The sequence below is a fragment of the Polyodon spathula genome, chromosome 2 (genome assembly GCF_017654505.1).
Source record: "Polyodon spathula isolate WHYD16114869_AA chromosome 2, ASM1765450v1, whole genome shotgun sequence".
Lineage (NCBI taxonomy): Eukaryota > Metazoa > Chordata > Actinopteri > Acipenseriformes > Polyodontidae > Polyodon > Polyodon spathula.
In genome coordinates, this window is record NC_054535.1 from 17,163,641 (window position 1) to 17,183,534 (window position 19,894).

Consider the following 19,894-nt stretch of genomic DNA (forward strand, 5'->3'; position numbering starts at 1 on the left):
TCCTTTAAGATGTGTGACACGGTGGTACTTGGTTTCCCAGTTGCAGTCTGACCCTTTCAGTCTTAGCTTCTCCCTAATTTACAACAAACTAACAACCAGTTAGCAGCTCTAGAGTGCAGTCTGCTTTCCTAGGGTAACTAGCATGACTCATGATGTGCTTCCTCTTTTTCCATATAGTTCCTAATAACGTGGTCAGCGATCCTTTCTACAACTGCACATGCATACAATAGAATACAATTAGAAAAACGGAATACTCCCATTTGCCCTTCCCATAACAAATATTGCCCACCCCACATTTCCCTGAAGCGTTCTCTCTTTGCAAATGTGCTTCGCAAGCACTCGTGTCTGTTAGATGCGCTCACTGTAGAGAGAGAGGGCAAGTGCTGGCACAATCTAAAGTAAAGCAAAAAGGGGTTCCTCTCCTTGCTAACAAGGTGACTGGCTGTCACACTTGGTGTGGGAAAAACAAAAAACATGTTTTAAACAAAAACAGGTGACAGTTGGATTTATACTGCTAGCCTGGGCAAACACTGCAAACCCAGGAGCTGACAGTACTGGCCACTGCCTGTGTGACTGATTGACTGACTGGCTGCTGTAAAAAACAAAACAAAAAAACAACAAGGAATTACCAATGGCTATAGGAAAGAATAAGACCAAATCTACTATTTACAGGACAGACTAAATCTACTAGTTAAAAGACATACAAAATATGTCACAGAGTAACACAAACCCTATCCAAGCACACAGTTACACATTACAGGTGTCAGTACCATGAAAAAGTACAGTAGGCCCCAATGACCTGAAATAGAATATGACCAAAAAAATGTCATGGACAAGTTACAATAAAGGAATCAGTTATATAAAGATGCAATACCTACACAATTGGCCAAGTCTAAAATTAGGACTAAAAACAAATCCTGGGACCTAAACCTATGTTTGCCATTATCTATGATACAGCCTAATTTAACAAAATAAATAAGATTGTGGTAATAATGAGTAATACACAACTTTATTAATGCTGTTTTATATTATTTTATTAACAAAAAAATCATACAAATCACTTTTATTGTTAGTTCACATATAACATGCAAACAATTGTTATTTTATGTAGGCCTACTCAGCAGAAATTAAACAACTAACTCTAAATTGAATAAAAATAAAACTTTAGAAAAAAAGGATCTGTGTTTTTAGACATCTTCATCGTCTTCCTCGTCGGTAGGGAGTCCAGCATCTCTCTGACAAGCTTTAAGGAGGTGTATGTGAAGGCGTATGCATCTGCTTTTTTATTAAAGCTTTCATTTTTGCTTTTACAAAACTTAAATAAATATGTAATATTATATTATTATATTCTACTTGAACATATAGTGTGTTTGCTATGACAATTCAAATACAATACTGATGTTCTATGATCATTTAAAAGCTAAATCCACCTCCACAGGAGGCTCACAATAATCGCGGTATTTTGGATCAAAATAATCCTGATCTCCTCTTTAAATTCTGAAAAACTCAATTGCAGCATTTAAATCGTGATTAAAAGTGCAATTGGATTACAAAACGAAATCTGGACCACAGTAATCCCTCCCGATCGCATTTCGATGTTTTGAAAAACCCAATTGCACAATATAATCCAGATCAAACTGCAGAGATCCGATTACCAAAGTTTTGAAAAACCGGCCCCAGGGGTGAATAAAACATGTCTAACACCAACGCTCTTCTTCCAAAGAATCCCACTGGAACTTTAATGGCCACAGACAGCACATGTTCTGTGTTTAACATCTCATCTGCATGGTGCACCTCCTACCCACCAAACACCACGCTGGGTTACTGGTTGAATAACGACTTGGAGGGAAAAATACACTGTGAATGGTACTTAATTACAGTACAGTATTTGTTATTTAACTCAAGGAAAAAAAAAATAAGCTAATTGCAGTCTAAAACAGAAACTGTGTAAAATTAGAATAAAAAACAAACAATGCAGTTCTGATTGTAAAATACAAGGAGAACCAATACTGTGGGGAGGGGGTGTCCAAAACGCCAACACCCATGCCAGCAACCCCACTTACGGTCACCTGTATCTGACCCCACCCAAGCAGTTGAGCCAGTCCCCTGGCTCTTTCACCTCAGCTCTTCAGCAGTGGGGTGGGAGCAGTGGCACGCAACATTATAATCTTAGCATGCGTTTTTCACCTTGTACAAAGGAGGGGCCTGTTTTAATTACAAGTACCTACTGTATTTAGATCTGACACCTTTTTCATTGTACTGGCAGAAGTTTGCTGGGTACTGTTAAATTAAAAAACGTACACAAAGGTTTAGAAGCCTGCACAGGGTTAGAAACTTACACTAGTCCTGCTGTACACCAATTCTGTTACTATTAGGAGGATGTTATTATTATGATGTACCATGACATTAAAAGGAAAACAACCTCTAGAGCAAAACCAAACAATGCAAGTCATGTGAATGATGGCAGTGATGGCAGGGCAATGCAACGGGCAGAGAAAGAGCCCACAGAGGAACAGATGGATCAATCAAAAGCAAAAGGAAGGGAAACTGATGACATCAGCCAGGACATGAAAGGGAAAAAGGAGGGCAAGAGGGGAAAAGTAAGCAAATTGTTGATTTTTGATTTCTCACTACAAACAAAACATTTTGTGATCTGAAATACTGTAGAGATTTGACAACTGAAATTCATTATAATCAAACACCTGCTGGCTATTAACATTTTTGGATTTTTTAAAATAATTTGAAGGGACTTTGCCCAGAATGGAAAACAAAATAATAATAAAAAAGAAATGTCACTGGCTTCTGAGTTAAAATTGCCCCTGCCAATCAGCTGCTTTGACCAATGACTGACTTGCTTTGCAGCCAATGACATGTGTTAACACTGAAGACACTGCTGAGGTGAACGACTTACAGCAAGCCATGTCCCAAACTACCAGGAAGCATGCATTCAGAGTTTTCTTAACCCTGGTATGGTTCCAGATCTCTCTATTTTTCCTGAAAACGCAATTTACCACAATGTTATCCTCTTGCTGAACTGCACATATGACAGCAGATTTATAGTGAGACAGAAGAGCAGGTCAGATTTATGAAAACATTTTATTAATTGTAACTCCTTTGAGAGTTTCAATTATCCAGACATTTGAACAGCCTTCATTTACATTCCTTCACAGTAAAAACAAACCACGCAAGTGCGATAGTCAGTTCCAGTGCAAACAAACACATTTGCTTCTTGTCCTCGTTTCATACCTGGCAGGATCTGAACTGGTTGACGAGCAGGGTGCATCGCTGTGGGTCCTTCCTGCCGTCCAAGCTGTCCAGCTCAGCTGCCACCTGGTTCAGCTCCTCATCCGCATAGAAGAACTGAGCGAGGAGCTGCGGGTCCGACCTCTGAGGAGACAAACACACAGACCCTTTACACTGCTGACCCACATCAAGCTTACAAAAAGAAGGGCATCAGTACTACAGCTGGGCAAAATCCTGTGTTTCATTGGAAATTGAGAAACAGGAATTGACCCCGATCCTGATCAGTACAGCAGTACACAGCAGAGAGCACCACGGGCCATGTTTACTTCACTGCACATTTCTAAGGGAATACAAAATGACTACTGTAAGAATGTGTAATAAAAAGTGTCCAATTTGCAGCTAAGTGGTTTCTCACTGGTTTTGTAACAAAATATTTTTTTTCCCTTTTAAATATAAACGCTGTGCATTAAAATAAATCTTAAAGCTGAGGCAAAAGTAGACCCTAGCTTTCTAACCAAATGCTCTGCCAAACATTTGTATTTATTCTTTTTTTTTAAATACAAACATTTCAAATGTCACTATACAGTGAGCCTGTGACTACATAGCATTATACATGCAGTTTCAATTCTGATCCAGTTCTGGTGAACGTACGGGTGCCTAATTTGGCCAGTACTACATGATGCTTAAAGATGCAACCTTCACAGTGTGTGAATTTTTGCCCTAGTGAAAAGCTCCATGCTGTATTTTAAAAAGGGAGCAGATCTTGGTAATGGCTAAACATTTAAGTCCATTAGGTTACAGAAAATGTTTAATCTTGAACATCAATACTGCATATCATTAACACCATCTGCAACCCTAAAAAATAAAGAAAATCCTGTGCATTATCACTAGCTCAATAGAAAGACACGCTGACACGAACAGCACACTCCATCAGGGCAATTATTTTGCTTTGCCACACGCAACACGTCAGGGCCAATAAATCATAAAAAGGGAGAATGCGTGCAAAGTGGCTTCCTAAACACATCAATAATACAGCAGCTCCATCTGCGGTCTAAACACTGGGGCTGTGGAGACATGCAGCAGGCTTTTTTTGTGCCTACGGTGCCCTTCCTTGTTAGCCGGAGGGAGCATTCTTTTTCAAAAGAACAAATCAAACGCTGACCCGATTAGCACAAACAAGAGACCGGTTCTCTGAAAGCCTGCAGTTTTACTGATCTTAAAGCAATATCATAAATCAGCAGCAAGAATGCCTCCTCTTCTAAGTGTAAGCTATAAACTTTTGGTAATTATACACTAGTATAGGGTCACCCAAGGAGAACATTTTCACATCTCTGGGTGTGTGTTTTCATTTTGTTTTTCTCCAACTATGTATGCTCAGTATGAGGTAAAATAAATAAATAAATAAATACGTTGCAATAGCCCTTTTTTTTCAAGGTTACAATATTTCACTGGACTTCATATTACCAACACTAAAAAAGCAACATACTTTGTTTGCATGTATTTCTTTAAGATTACTGTAATCTAAAATGTCTCTGTATGTACAGTTTTATATATATATATATATATATATATATATATATATATATATATATATATATATATATATATATATATATATTATATATATATGTAGTCAGGCAAGCACTTTTGGCAGCAATTACAGCTGTGAGTCTGTTGGGATAGGTCTCTACCAACTTTGCACACTTAGATTTGTTAATATTTGACCATTCTTCTTGACAAATCTGTTCAAGCTCTGTCAAGTTCCTTGGGGAACATTGATGGACAGCAATCTTCAAGTCATGCCACACATTTTTGATTGAATTTAGGTTGAGGCTCTGACTGGCCCACTCAAGGACATTTACCTTTTTGTTCCTTAGCCACTCCAGTGTAGCTTTGGCTGTGTGCTTTGGGTCATTGTCATTCTGAAAGGTGAACTTCAGTCCCAGTTTCAGGTTTTCTTGCAGAGGGCAGCAGGTTTTCCTCAAGGGCTTCTCTGTACTTTGCTCCATTCATTTTCCCTTCTATCCTGACAAGTGCCCCAGTCCCGGCTGATGAGAAACATCCCCATAACATGATGCTGCCACCACCATGCTTCACAGTAGGGATGGTGTTCCTTGGTTGATGCGCTGTGTTGGGTTTGCACCAAACATAACTCTTTGCATTTAGGCCAAAAAGTTCCATTTTAGTTTCGTCAGACCACAAAACTTTTTGCCACACGGCTACAGAATCTGAGAATCTGAGTTTTTTTTTTGCATACTTCAAACGGGATTCAAGGTGGGCTTTCTTGAGTAATGGCTTCCTTCTTGCCACCCTACCATACAATCCAGATTTGTGGAATGCTTGGGATATTGTTGTCACATGCACACTTTGACCAGTTTTGGCCATAAAAGCCTGTAGCTCTTGCAAAGTTGTCATTGGCCTCTTGGTAGCCTCTCTGGTCAGCCTCCTTCTTGCTCGGTCATCTAGTTTGGAGGGATGGCCAGATCTAGGCAGGGTCTCACCTTCCACTTCTTAGTAATTGTCTTGACCGTGCTCCAAGGGATATTCAAAGCCTTTGATATTGTTTTATATCCATCCCCTGATCTGTGCCTTTCAACAACTTTGTCCCGGAGTTCTTTTGAAAGCGTCTTGGTGCTCATGGTTGAGTCTTTGCTTTGAAATGCACTACCCAGCAGAGGGAACCTACAGGAACTGCTGAATTTATCCTAAAATCACATGCATCACTACAATTTAACATAGATGGAGGCCACTTAACTTGGTGTGTGATTTTGAAGGCGATTGGTTACACCTGAGCTAATTTAGGATTGCTATTACAAGGGGGGTGGACACTTATCCAACCAAGCTATTTCAGATTTCATTTTTAAGAAATTTTCTACAAATTTCTAGAATATTTTTTTCACTTGGAAGTTGTGGGGTAGGATGTGTGATAAATGAAAAAAAAAAAAAAAAATTAATTCCAGGCTATAAGGCAACAAAAGGCGAAAATTTTGAAAGGGGGTGTAGACTTTCTATAGGCACTGTGTGTGTATGTATTATATATATATATATATATAACACACACATATATACAGTGCCTTGCACAAGTATTCAGACCCCTGATCAATTCTTTCACATTGCTGAATTACAAATGGTACATTGAAATTTTGTTCTGTTTGATATTTTATTTTTAAACAGTGAAACTCAGAATCAATTATTGTAAGGTGACATTGGTTTTATATTGGGAAATATTTTTAAGAAAAAAAAAAACTGAAATATCTTGCTTACATAAGTATTCAGCCCCCACACATTAATATTTGGTAAAGCCACCTTTCGCTGCAATAACAGCTTTAAGTCTTTTGGGGTAAGTATGTACCAGCTTTGCATACAGTGTCGGAGTGATTTTGGCCCATTCTTCTTGGCAGATTTGCTCCAGGTTGTTCAGGTTGGTTGGACGACGCTTGTGGACTGCAATTTTCAAATAGTGCCACAGATTCTCAATGGGATTGAGATCAGGACTTTGACTTTATATATATATATATATATATATATATATATATATATATATATATATATATATATATATATATATATATATATATATATATATATACATATATATATACATATAAATATATATATAATATATATATATATATACTATATATATATATATATATAATATATATATTATATATAATATATGTATATATAATATATATATATATATATATATATATATATGTATATATAATATATATATATATATATATATATATATATATATATATATATATATATATATATATATATATATATATATATATATATACATACATATATATATATATATATATATATATATATATATATATATATATATATATATATATATATATATACACACACACATCATTCCCAAAAATGCACTTACCTACAGCACTGGAGGTCTTGGTTACTATTAGGTTAACCCTATACAATATTAGCTAATATAAAGTAATATGATAGTGTGGAGATAGTGCCCATGCATTCTGACAGTGGCAGGCTTCTGCAGCCAGAGTTCCTTCATTTAACCTCTGTGCTTACTGCCAATGAATATTTAGAAGGCAAAATGTGTGTTGCACTGCAGTTTTTTTTATATCTTTTTGTTAAGTTATCAGGAAAAGAACCAAAGCACCAGCATTGAAGGTAAGCAGATTGAAACTGTTCTGAAGCGGCTAATAGCACAATAAAATTTGATTCTACTGACCACACTATTGCATTTAATAGATTTGTCTGCGTTTCCCTCAAGTCGAGTCTGAAAGGGCAGCAGAAACCCTAATGGAGCAATCTGCAGCTCCAGGAATAAAGCCTCAGCTAAAAGAATCCTTAAGAACTCCACTTGTTCTTTACAGATAGCGAGTGGGAAGTATAATGCAGTGGGGTTACCATGTTGTTGATGCTGAATCATTAATTTTTTTTTTTATATATATATTTTTCTTATGTTATGGGCTTATCTCTTATGTACTTACAGTAGCAGCCAGTGAAACAGTACAGAGCTTTCATGAACCTAACAGGAGACAGATATTATTCGTACAAATTAAAATGGATGTTTACTAAAACATGTGCTTCTTTCAGAACTGCACATGTAAGACATACAGCACACACTGTATTGGTAATGTGATTCACCTCGCAGTGCATTTCACAGTCCACTGTTGATGAGAGTCCCTGCTTATTTTTTTTATTTTTATTTTTTAATGGTGCATTCCAGTGTTTATCATGCATAACCTTCATCTATCAAATTTCTCTCTTTTACCAGCTACTTACATTCACACATCAGGCTCGGTAACGCACAATGAATCCCTGCAAAGCAAAACCAATGAAAACTTCTCCTGAAATCTGTTTACATGGATAAAATATACAAACACATCATTGGTGGTGTTTTATTTATTTATTTATTTATTTATTTAAATGTCAAAATGAACATACCTTGTTATTATAGTACTTGCTGTACCCTTCTGCATATCTGCTTACCTACCTACAGTATGTGCTACAGATCCTGCTTTAGACTTTGTACCTGGATTGTGCACTTGTGTTTTAATTTTCTTTAATTGACATGTTCTTGTTACAAAAAACAACATTTACATTAAATGAACAACAACGTATTTTTATGCAGAACATGGCTTTTTCAAGATGTTAAAGTAAAATAATAAAACTTTAAAAAGACCATGTCTTTGCAAGGTGTCGGGTTGATTTGGTTATACTGAGCAACACAAATCTGCAGAGCAGTGTTTCTCATGCTGCTGTATAATACAAATGTCTAATCCCCTGTATGGACACCACAGATAAAGAGGTGGGTGCAGCTACAATGCAGGGATGCTGCTGCCTTTGCTTGCCAGGCATACAGAACACCATTCCTCATTTCCTTAAGTCTCTCTTTTCTGTTGTCATTCAGCTCTACTGAGAAAGCAAGACAGGCTCTCCTTATCAGTATGGTCTATGAATGCTGCAAGAAGACAACAATCAAACACTGCACCAGGACATTTGTCTTTCTTTGTTCCCCTGAAAGTATATCCAACAGTGTCCTAGATTGGGAACAATGACTAATTGCACAATTGGTCAAGCTGGGGAATCTTTTCTTGCACTTTAGATGCTGAGGCAGTGTGACACACAAAGACACTATAGGGCTTACAGCAGCAGCACGCCATACTGAGGTCTCTTTGGGCCGACAGTAACGCTGTGTAAAACAGTAAAGCCATCATCAATCTCTCTGTAAAGAGCAGTTCCATTGTTTTTCTGTTGGTGTTTTGTGTGATGGGATTCAATGTTGTACCAGTAGGCAGGCTGGTCTGATGTAATTCCAAGCCACGGATGGCAGCTTCTGTGCAAGCAGAGTACCTTTGTTTTAGCGGTTACATTTTTCAGACCACAAACTAGTTCCACCGTTCTTTAACGTGTCACAGACACAAGTTCTACTATTATTGAGCCCGCAAGTTAACTCACATTACCCTGGGTACATCTAAGGCACATTTACACAGCTCTCCACCCTCTTTACAACAGAGATATTCTGCCCAGTAGGTGGTGCTAAAGGTACAGTAACCAATTAGTAAAGATGCCCTGGACTGAAGGACAGCTCTTTAGACAGAGGGAGCAGTTCACTTGCCTGAAAAGGTGACCTGTACTGAATTGTGGCAATTCTGTGACATGGAGTAGAATCCACTGAGAGCTACTGTAAGCTGAACAACTAATTATTTGTGAGAATGTTACAGTAAACCCTGGCCTCTACAGACTAGTGCATTAACTTACTGTAGCCCCCCCTTTGTTCTTGAATACAACAGTAATGTTAACTGGCGTTCAAATTTACTGCAAAACACAGCAGTATCAGAGAGACCTGAAGGTCGCAATACAAAATTGTTTTTGTCCCCCCCCACCCCCCCTGTTTTTCTTCTTATAAGTCGCTGGATTTACAGCACCACAGGGCAAGGCAGTATTATGTCATTACGTGTGCTTCCCTCCCCTCCCCTCTCTCTACTGCTCAGCATTTGATATGAGCTTTCCAGTGGCAGCAGCATCAGAGCCATTCTGATTATCTAGAGCTGCTTCTACTTCAGTCAGCCATGCAGCCAGCCAGTATTGAGGCCGCAACACTGAAGCTTTTGTAAGAAACATGACACAATCAGATTGCAGTCAAAGCCTCGCAGTGTTACATTTCTTACAACATGCCCTCACGCTATCCTGGAGAATGGCTGCTTGCTTTTTTCGAAAAATGGAAAAAATCTGTGGGTCTTTTTGGAAAACACAAAAAAGCTCAACAAAGAAAAAAAAAACTATGTTGACTACAGAACATCCTTTCGGCTCTGCCTTACAGTACATCTGTAAGATAATAAATACAGGACTCTTATTATGGGCTTTAGCCAGTGCAGTAGAAGCAAAAACTGCCAGGCCGTTACAATTGACTGGCAGACCGGTGCAGGCCTCCCTCAGTTACTCAGCCCCTAAATTATGGAATGCCCTCCCTTCGTTCGTCAGGGAAGCTGGAACTGTTACAGTTTGTAAGTCAAGACTGAAAACATACTTTTATAAAAATGGCTCTCTTATCTTAGTGGGTTTTAATGTAACTTTAAAATGTCTGCTTTTTAACGTGTTTTTTTTTTGTTTTTACAAACTGTTTTTTAAATATGTTATTTAATACATAGTGGTTGTGTGGGCGACCTTTATACAAAGGTACTGCGTACATGCTTTTTATTTATTTAATTTTAAGTACTCTACAGTGCTTTTGGAATGCTGGGCAGTCTGCTCAATGCACTAGGGTGCTCAGCTTCCCTACACAACTTCCCTCTTGTGGGGTGAGCTGGGACAGTCCGTGGCAGTGGGATTGAACTGGGTATTACAACATCACACAGCAGGTATCAGGACTCTTCCTGCCAGCTTGAAAGGGGACATTCTCAACAGTGATGGGAAAGAGGGAAGCTGTCCTACAGATGTCAAACTGAAACTACAGCGTATATGCCACACCGCTACATTATACAACACTGTTTTCTTCACTGTGATGTGTTAATGATATGATTTCAGACTATCTATACGCAGTAGCTTTGGTAAACATTTGTTCCAAAGAATAGTAAATCACAGGAAAAAAATCCATCACGGGAGGGAACTAAAAGATGCTTTTCTTTACATATTAGCAGTACTCTAATCAGATCTCATAAAAAAATATGTTGCATTGTTTATTTTAACCCAGAAACTGATTAAATCCTTTATTTGCCTGAATGTAATAGCAGATGAACTGTAGCAGTGAGTTTCTGGACCCAGCTGAAGCAGAACAGTTACAGATGGGATGTGAGAATAAGGCAGAGGCATTCATTTTCCCTTTATAAGCTGTTGTACGCACACACAGCTACTCCAGCCCTCCTGCCGGTCAAACACATCTGCAATCAGGCTGCCATTTTTCCAAAAAGGGGACAATGGTTTGACAGTTTGCATTAAAATCCTGCTCATCAAGCATCACCTAGGTAGTTAACCTGGACAGTTTGGATTAGACTACAGCACCTTTCTAACAAAGATGGTAGTGCCCTCTATCAGGCTTCCAATTACAAAACCTCTTAGGATTAGCTACTTGGTGTACTGCAGAGGTTTTCAACACACACACACGCACACACGCACACACACGCACACACACACATACACACTGTCCTGGGCAGACTGATGATATGCACCATCAACCTTTCCTAAAACTGAATGAACAGTCCAGGGTGTCAGTCAGTCTCTTAATTGACATGGAGAGTAAGCTGTAGAAAGTTGATCTCCTTTTCATTCCGTTTCTGCTCTGGATAATTAGGATTGACACTGAGAGTGGATTCCATGCATGCTGTGCAAATGTAACAAATGCTGCACCCCATTTGCAGGTTGAGGCAGTCTGATAATATTAGTAACATTAACCCTTTGCTGTCCAGTATCCAATATATTTGACATTGAGAAAAAAGCTATTAAATAATAGGTAAGGGAACCTACCACGGGCAGTTACCATATTTTCACATACTAACAGTATCACAAGACATTACAAATGTAATCCTATAATCATTTGTTGCCATTATTTCTTAATATGGTCTACATTGGTATTAGAAATATCTTCATACTGTTTTTCTATGAATAAGCTAGATGAAAAATAAAAAAAGCAATTAAAAATCGCAAAGGAAGAAGCATCTAAGGCTAATCAAGCTCACAACAGATTAAAATGGGTTTTAAAGCCTTAACTACAAGGGCAGCAGTCAGATAAGATAATGATGCATAAGACTATGATATACCAAGCAATACAGTACCTTGTGTTGGAGCATCTTCTCCCATGGTGCTTTGAAAAAGCCATAGAACTGATCCCACCCCCATTCCTATCCACGCATCAAAAATTCAAAAGTACCTTGAACAGCAGTTAAACAGCATATAAAAGTCAGCAGGTTTAGCAGTGGGATGACCTTTATCTTGATATTCGTTCAAGCCTTCCAGCTTGTGGGGGTTTTAATAATCTGCTGTTTCTTGGCACCCGGTACAGACAACACTAGAGATCAGAGAACTGGCAGAACTCAGGCTACTCCAAAGAGCCCTCTAGAGAACGATCTGGCAGCGCCTGCCTCTGTCAGGCTTTGTGAGCGGTGGCTGTTGCCATTATTATTTGCATTGATCGTAATCTTAACTATTGCTTATCCACCATTTCACTGTAAGCACTTCAGCAGAGCAGGTTGGGTTAAAAAAATAAATAAAATTAAAAAATCAATCTTTGCCTCCAGAGTGGCAAAGTATATAAATTTAATGATACCAATTATATACCACTTTAGTGTGCTTTACAAAAAAAGACCTACAGTATGCATCTCCTGCTCGACAAGGTATCAGTACCATGAACAAAACTTAAAAGAACCTGGCTAACAGCTCTGCAGATCTTTCCTTCATTACCCCCAACCCATCAGTCACTGAGTGTGTGCCCAATATACCCCCAGAGAATCTGCACCACAAACCGCTACTAAAATATATTCCCCACTGCCCAAAGAAATCTGTGCATGCTAGATTTTCATGTTTATCTCTATAAATAGAGCAGTAGTTTTTGGGGGAAAAAAAAAAAAAGTTTTACTGGTGCCTGTTTTGCAGCTCGACCAACAATATGTACTTGCAGATCAATTGCAGACAGAAGTTGATTCTGGCATGTGGGTGGTATGCGATCTGTGGTGTGTTCAGCTGGAGAGCCAACAGGGACAAATCGCTTCTATTTAGATCACACAGAGACTCAGGAGATACAGCAATGGAGCAGATGCCATTCGCTTGAATCTTGACCCAGAAGCATGTGAAATATGGCAAGGGTTGACAGAAAGTCTGAACTGTGGTTTTCCACAGCATTTTTTCCTTTATGATTAATGATCAGAGATTGTACCCCTCTGATGTCAAAAGTAGATGAAAAATACTTTGTGGTGGAAAATAGCAATGAACTCATGAGCAGTTTAAACAAGCTACATCTCACCCTATACATCAATTGATCTTTAAAACCTTGCATTGATCGGCTTTTCCTAGGCTGGCAACATTTTCATTATTAAATCGAGCTCAGAGTTTATGCAACACATTTAATCTCACGCCAATTTACGCCAATTTATTTTACCACCTCAAACGCTGAGGTGACACTGTTGTAAGCATGCAGTAAATTCTAATAAAAGATAGAATGACAACAATAAGGTTATTTAAGATCCTCTTATTTGAGTAGGATCACATCTGAAACATTAAACACTTTACATTAGGACAGATAGATTGTGAATGACTTTTGCAAATTAACTCAAGTGTTTTCACAAAACTGTTGAAATGGCAAAGCTAGCTGTGACACTTTGGTTTGCTTAGTTTGATGCCCATTTCTGTTTCACAATAACTCCCAAGTTAATCAAATTGCATCAACTTGCCGAAACAAATTAAGTGTGAAAGAGACCTATAAAACTTTCTCCGCATGTTTTTACTAAAGGATTCCACAACAAGAGTTAGATGGACGAGTATGGACGGGTCCACTCGGTCATTTTTTGTCCACTTCTGTCATTATGCAATTCTATGCTGAGGCAGTCCATGACCACTAGAAGTATACTGTACATGTGCTACTGAGTAATGCACTCTAATCACTGTTAACATAACAGTATGCTCAAAGGCACGCAAACAGTTTATTCGGAAACCAACTTTCAAGTACAGTAAGAAACAAATGCATATGTAACGGGCAGTGTTCTGTGATGTACTGCAGTGGTTGCTCTGATGCTGCCACTTCACAGTGTGCACCGTTTCTTCTAACGCAGAGGGATGGTCTTAAAGATATTTCATGTGTTTGGCAAGTCTCATTAACAGACAAGATGTATCTTAGCTTTTGAGGAGACTGAGGTCACTCCTTTTTCTTTCTGTTACATTTTCTTTAAGAGAATGCTATCTGTCAGAGCCTTTTGTTTTGTAGAGCCCACGTGTCTACAAATGGCGTAATGTAATTGAAAAGGACAACTACATTTTAATGTGTGATAGTTTCTTCTCAAAATGTTTTGCTTTACAGACACATTTGTTGTAGGGTTAGGGTGAGGGCAATACTGTAGCAGACACTTGACATGTAGCAAGAAACATCCTTAATGTAGCCATGAACTGGCCCAAATATACCTCATAACATTGTACCAAATTATTAGAAACTAAGGCAGGCGGAAAGGGAGCATTTTAAAACACAGACCCGAGTTCCTGACCATCACAAGGGAACCCCAGAGTCAAGGTACATTATATAAAGTGCCCTGACAGAGTTTGATCAAACAGAAAAGCAAAATCTGCAGTTTATTTGTATTATTTAACACCTATAATAAGTCAGGAATCACAACATGCTTTGAATCTAAAGATCTGTATATACTTGGAACAAATTTGTATTATTATTAGGCTTTAAAAACAAACCTTCCTATTTTAGTTAAGTGTTTGAGTGGGACAAAGTTCACAACTTACTGCAGTGCGGTGGTTGTACTGTAATATATATTTTTCAAGAATATAAAATTGGAATATGGGCAATAACTAACCGGAATTATGAAGCAGTATTAACAGCATGCAATATTCTCCCTTTTCTGGTATTACAAAAACAGGAAAATACAGCATCATATTCATGGCAATACTTAAGAATAAACATATACTGTAAATTAATGAAATAACCATATTCCCATACCGTTAGAATACTTGTGCATTATAAGCTTTGCAGCAGTAACATAATTAGCTACAAAATAGGTTTATTTTAAATGCCTGAATCTCTGTGGACCTACAAATATTCATTATTGTAGAAAATTTTAAAAGCTCTATTTCAATAAAAAAAAAAAAAAAAATACATCTAAGGCTAACTGCTGTGTTCCCTCTGCTACACTGCTTCAGAAAAAGCTATATTGTACAGAATAGTGTGGGGAAAAAAGCCATGGTGATTAGGACTGCAGACCATTAGGATAAAAGAATTCAATAGCAATAGCAACATCTTCCATTAATAAAAACAAGTCACTGGCAGACTTTACGTACCAATTTTCAGCAAGGACAGAAGGGGAAAAAATGACCCTGCTCTGTTAGAAATTCCAGCAGTATATAGTCTGTGGCTACCAATACTCACCTTTGATGTTCTCTGTTAAAAACGGACTGCTGCATTAACAAAAAGCCACATTTTGGCAGCGGAAAGAAAAAGTCTCTGGCAGACAGAGATAGAGAGGCTGAGGCTACCGGCCAGCTAAAATGCACGTACTCGTCCAATAATCTTTCCTGGGACATAATAACCACAGTGATGTGAGGGCTGAATTGCCATAGAGGGATGCTTATCAAGACCTGGCATGGACACGATACGGGAGTTCGCCTTGTCTCTTCATTATGCACCCTCATCATTCCTCTGTGGACGATGTCTTCCTGACAGCAGATTATCTGGGCACGCTTGTCTGAATGCTCAAGTGAAATAAACTCATGTTCAAATAATTGCTTCTTGTTAATGCTTTGCAAGTTACGGTCGACTCCAAACACAATGTTAAGTGTCTAAAGTAACCACTTACACATGCTTGCTATGTGTGTGTTTGTGGCAAAGTGGTTTGCAGTGGCAGGTGTAGTGGTGATGTGATTATGAAACAGAAGACAGGCAACAAAGTTCACGATCCAAACAGGTTTTATTTTTATAAACTTCATATTATAAATCATTTTTTGTTTGTGTTGTTTAAAGGGCCATACAACATTGAGAGTCACTCAGATGAACTCTGTGCATTGGAGAACATAAGAAAGTTTACAAATGAGAGGAGGCCATTCGGCCCATCTTGCTCGTTTGGTTGTTAGTAGCTTATTGATCCCAGAATCTCATCAAGCAGCTTCTTGAAGGATCCCAGGGTGTCAGCTTCAACAACATTACTCGGGAGTTGATTCCAGACGTTCATGATTCTCTGTGTAAAAACATGCCTCATTTTCTGTTCTGAATGTCTTACCTTTGTCTAATCTCCATTTGTAACCCCTGGTCCTTGTTTCTTTTTTCAGGTTGAAAAAGTCCCTTGGGTCAACATTGTCAATACCTTTTAGAATTTTGAATGCTTGAATTAGGTCGCCGCGTAGTCTTCTTTGTTCAAGACTGAATAGATTCAATTCTTTTAGCCTGTCCACATATGACATGCCTTTTAAACCCAGAATAATTCTGGTCGCTCTTCTTTGCACTCTTTCTAGAGTAGCAATATCCTTTTTGTAGCGAGGTGACCAGAACTGAACACAATATTCAAGATGAGGTCTTACTAATGCATTGTACAGTTTTAACATTACTTCCCTTGATTTAAATTCAACACTTTTCACAATGTATCTGAGCATCCACATTCCCCACATTGTCTAGATGAAGACATTTCTGAGTCAACAAAAACTCCTGTGCCATGTGTCTGCCCAGTTCTGAATCTTGACTAGATCATTTTGAATGACTTTTGCTGCTGTAGCAGTGTTTGCCACTCCTCCTGTTTTTGTGTCGTCTGCGAATTTAACAAATTTGCTTACTATACCAGAATGTAAATCATTAATATAGATTAGGAATAGCAGAGGACCTAATCCTGGTGCCTGTGGTACTCCACTGGTTACCTCACTCCATTCTGAGCTTTCTCCTCTAATCAGTACTTTCTGTTTTCTATATGTTAACCACTCCCTAATCCATGTACATGTGTTTCCTTGAATCCCTACTGCATTCAGTTTGAGAATTAATCTTTTATGTAGGACTTTGTCAAAAGCTTTCTGGAAATCTAAATAAACCATGTCATATGCTTTGCAATTATCCATTATCGATGTTGCATCCTCAAAAAAATCAAGCAGGTTAGTTAGACACGATCTCCCTTTCCTAAAACCATGTTGACTGTCTCCCAGGATACTATTACCATATAGGTAATTTTCCATTTTGGATCTTATTATAGAAGTCAGGCTTATTGGTCTGTAGTTACTTAGTTCAGTTTTGTTTCCCTTTTTGTGGATTGTATTACGTTTGCAATTTTCCAGTCTGTCAGTACAACCCCTGTGTCAAGAGACTGCTGCATGATCTTGGTTAGCGGTTTGTAAATAATTTCCTTTAATTCTTTGAGCACTATTGGGAGGATCGTATCAGGCCCAGGGGATTTGTTTATTTTAAGAGCTCCTAGTCCCTTTAACACTTCTGCCTCAGTTACGCTAAAGTTATTTAAAACTGGATAGGAACTGGCTGACATGTGGTGCATGTTGCCCGTATCCTCCTTTGTAAAAACTTCTGAAAAGTAATCATTATTATATCTGCGAGGAAGCTTGCATTGCACTTCACTTTATTGGTTTCCCAGAAGCAAGAAATCCATATTGTATAAAATCACTAAGTTTATATTATAGATATCTATTCCCTCTTATGTATATACAGTAGATACTGTACGACTGTATGCAACTGCTTTCAATTTCTCAAGCTATTCTACAGCAAATCCCAGCGTTGTACTTTAAATATTTAGCAGATCAAGCACAATGGAATATTCAGCAGGGAAAATAAACAGTACAAGGGAGAAGAGACGGTCCAAACCGGGCAGACAGCCAATAGCCCTGCGAGGCTCTGGATTGTAACACCCTGCACTGGAGCACAGCAACCGCTAACAGTGTCAATGTTCAGCGCCAGTAGCCAGACTGTACTCAGTTAAATTGAAAGCTAGCATTAGCTCAGTCTTTTAAATTATTACTATTATTTTTTTTAAATCCTCTCTGAAGCAAGTACATGCAATTTGCTGCCGAAAATTGTAGGTGGCATTTGTTTATAAAACAGTTTAGTTCTACTGTAGCACGGCTTTGTCTCCAGTGAGGCTTTTTCTTGCCTGAATCAGTCAGCGGGACAGGCCTGTGGTACATTTACTGCAGAGGTCAACTGCTGTATAAGGGTCCCCATACACTTCAGTGAGATTTAAGCACAGATCTCTTGACTCGCCCAACACCCTACAGTTTAAATAATCCCTAGGTCTAATTCTGTTCATATTATGGTCTTTTACTCAATAAGCAAGAGCAGTTATTACCATGGTCCTTTTCAATGCAATAGTATTCCCTCTACAATTACTGTAAATCCTCCACCAGCCATCATCATTTTATTCCTAAGGTACATGACACTGTGTCTCTGTAGGAGGTCAAAGATGCAATGATGACTCTGTGATGAACTGGCATAACACTGTGTAAGTAGTGTTCCGTGTTTTCGGTTTTTATCTTTATAAAAATGTTCTGGGAATTCTGGGAATAAAAATCAATTTTTTTTTTCAATTGAAAAATGACGAAGCAAAATCTGTCGAAGCCACATTTTCCCAAGTTAGCTGCTACTTTGTGAACGTTTGGGCAACCGTTGTATTGACGGAAATAGTATATACAGACGGTATGAACTTGACATCAGCACAAAACAAGCCAGGTTTATTCGCTTTGAAATCATAAAAAGAAAAGAAATTGACAGAACTAGGTGGTGCAAGCCATCGGGAGACAGGTCAAAAATCACACTGGACATTTCCATCAATGTATATAAGTTTACCAACTAAAGCATCACCATTTTTTTTGGCAAATATTTACAATTAAGTAAATATCAGCATTTAACTGATGGACACAGCAAGAGCAGTATGAGAATTCCAGATAATGGATACACCGGTAATGAGAGACTAATCCTTCAGGGGATTTGAAAATCTGAATGTGCTTCGGTTTAGGGTTAAACCGCACTACGATTACTCATATCCCAATACTTTAGTCTGTGCTTTTCAGTGTGACCTCTGTGTGTTATTTTAAAGTCTTTTTATGGAGTGTTATTCCATGACCAATATTTGAGAACGTCACCTGGTTGTAATATTTCAAAGGGAGTGAAGTGTGAAACCTTGGGTAGTTTTTATCTAGCCTACATTTTATGGCAAGGAGGTTAAGAAATACCTTCAAATGTATAGCTAGTAAACAAACCTTTGAACCACATGGCTCCCTACCCTGGATCCTGCTGCCCAATACAGATTTTCACCATTACTCTGAATAACACGACTGAACCCTCTATTGAACTCTGCAGCTCACACCTGACTGCATAAGTACTGAGACACACACATCTTTGCAAAGGATCCATGTAACTGGAGATAATCATTGCACTAAATTAATCTGCCAATTAAATAATTTCATAGCATCTTCAGCCATTCCAGGTTTTATTAAGAACAAAAGTGGTCATAAGACCTGGGTTTAACTAGATAAAGATTCAAGCTTAAATTATCTCAAAGTAAAGCTTGGACTTGTTGTACAATGCGAGTGGTTATATTTCTCTTAAAACTTGTAAAGAAAGAGTTCTAGTAGTCTTTGTGAAACGACCTGGCCATGTGATTGAGATATTATCTACAACACTGTAATCCTGTAATACTAGGCAGAGACACTGTAGGCTGTGAAATGTACCTTGCCCATAAGTTTAATTATTCATCAGTCCTGCCCTTCAAAGCTAAATTAAAAGACCAGTAAAGATAAAAGAGGGTTCTCAAGTGTTCTTCTGATGCTAAACAGATCTTCTGCAACATTTAAAAGGCATACTTTCCTTGCCTTCATGCCTCTCATTAGCTCTGCTCCCCTTACTGCTATCCAAAAGCGTCAACAGCTGCAACACCATTTTTCACACTCTATAACAGTGTAAGAACATTCCAAAGCTGCAAGAGGCTGTTTTTTTTTCAGTTCACTCTTTTTGTTCCTTTCTGTG

General features: G+C 38.2%; 1 protein-coding gene across 4 annotated transcripts in view; it reads right to left on the reverse strand.

The window, feature by feature from the left end:
• Positions 1-19,894, reverse strand: part of LOC121330837 (lateral signaling target protein 2 homolog) — a 125,078-nt gene that overhangs the window by 46,060 nt on the left and 59,124 nt on the right. For all 4 annotated transcript variants that reach the window (XM_041277697.1, XM_041277687.1, XM_041277714.1 and 1 more), the window contains exon 2: positions 3,247-3,387. In XM_041277697.1, the coding sequence (XP_041133631.1) occupies positions 3,247-3,387 (141 nt within the window). The remainder of the gene's footprint in view (positions 1-3,246; positions 3,388-19,894) is intronic.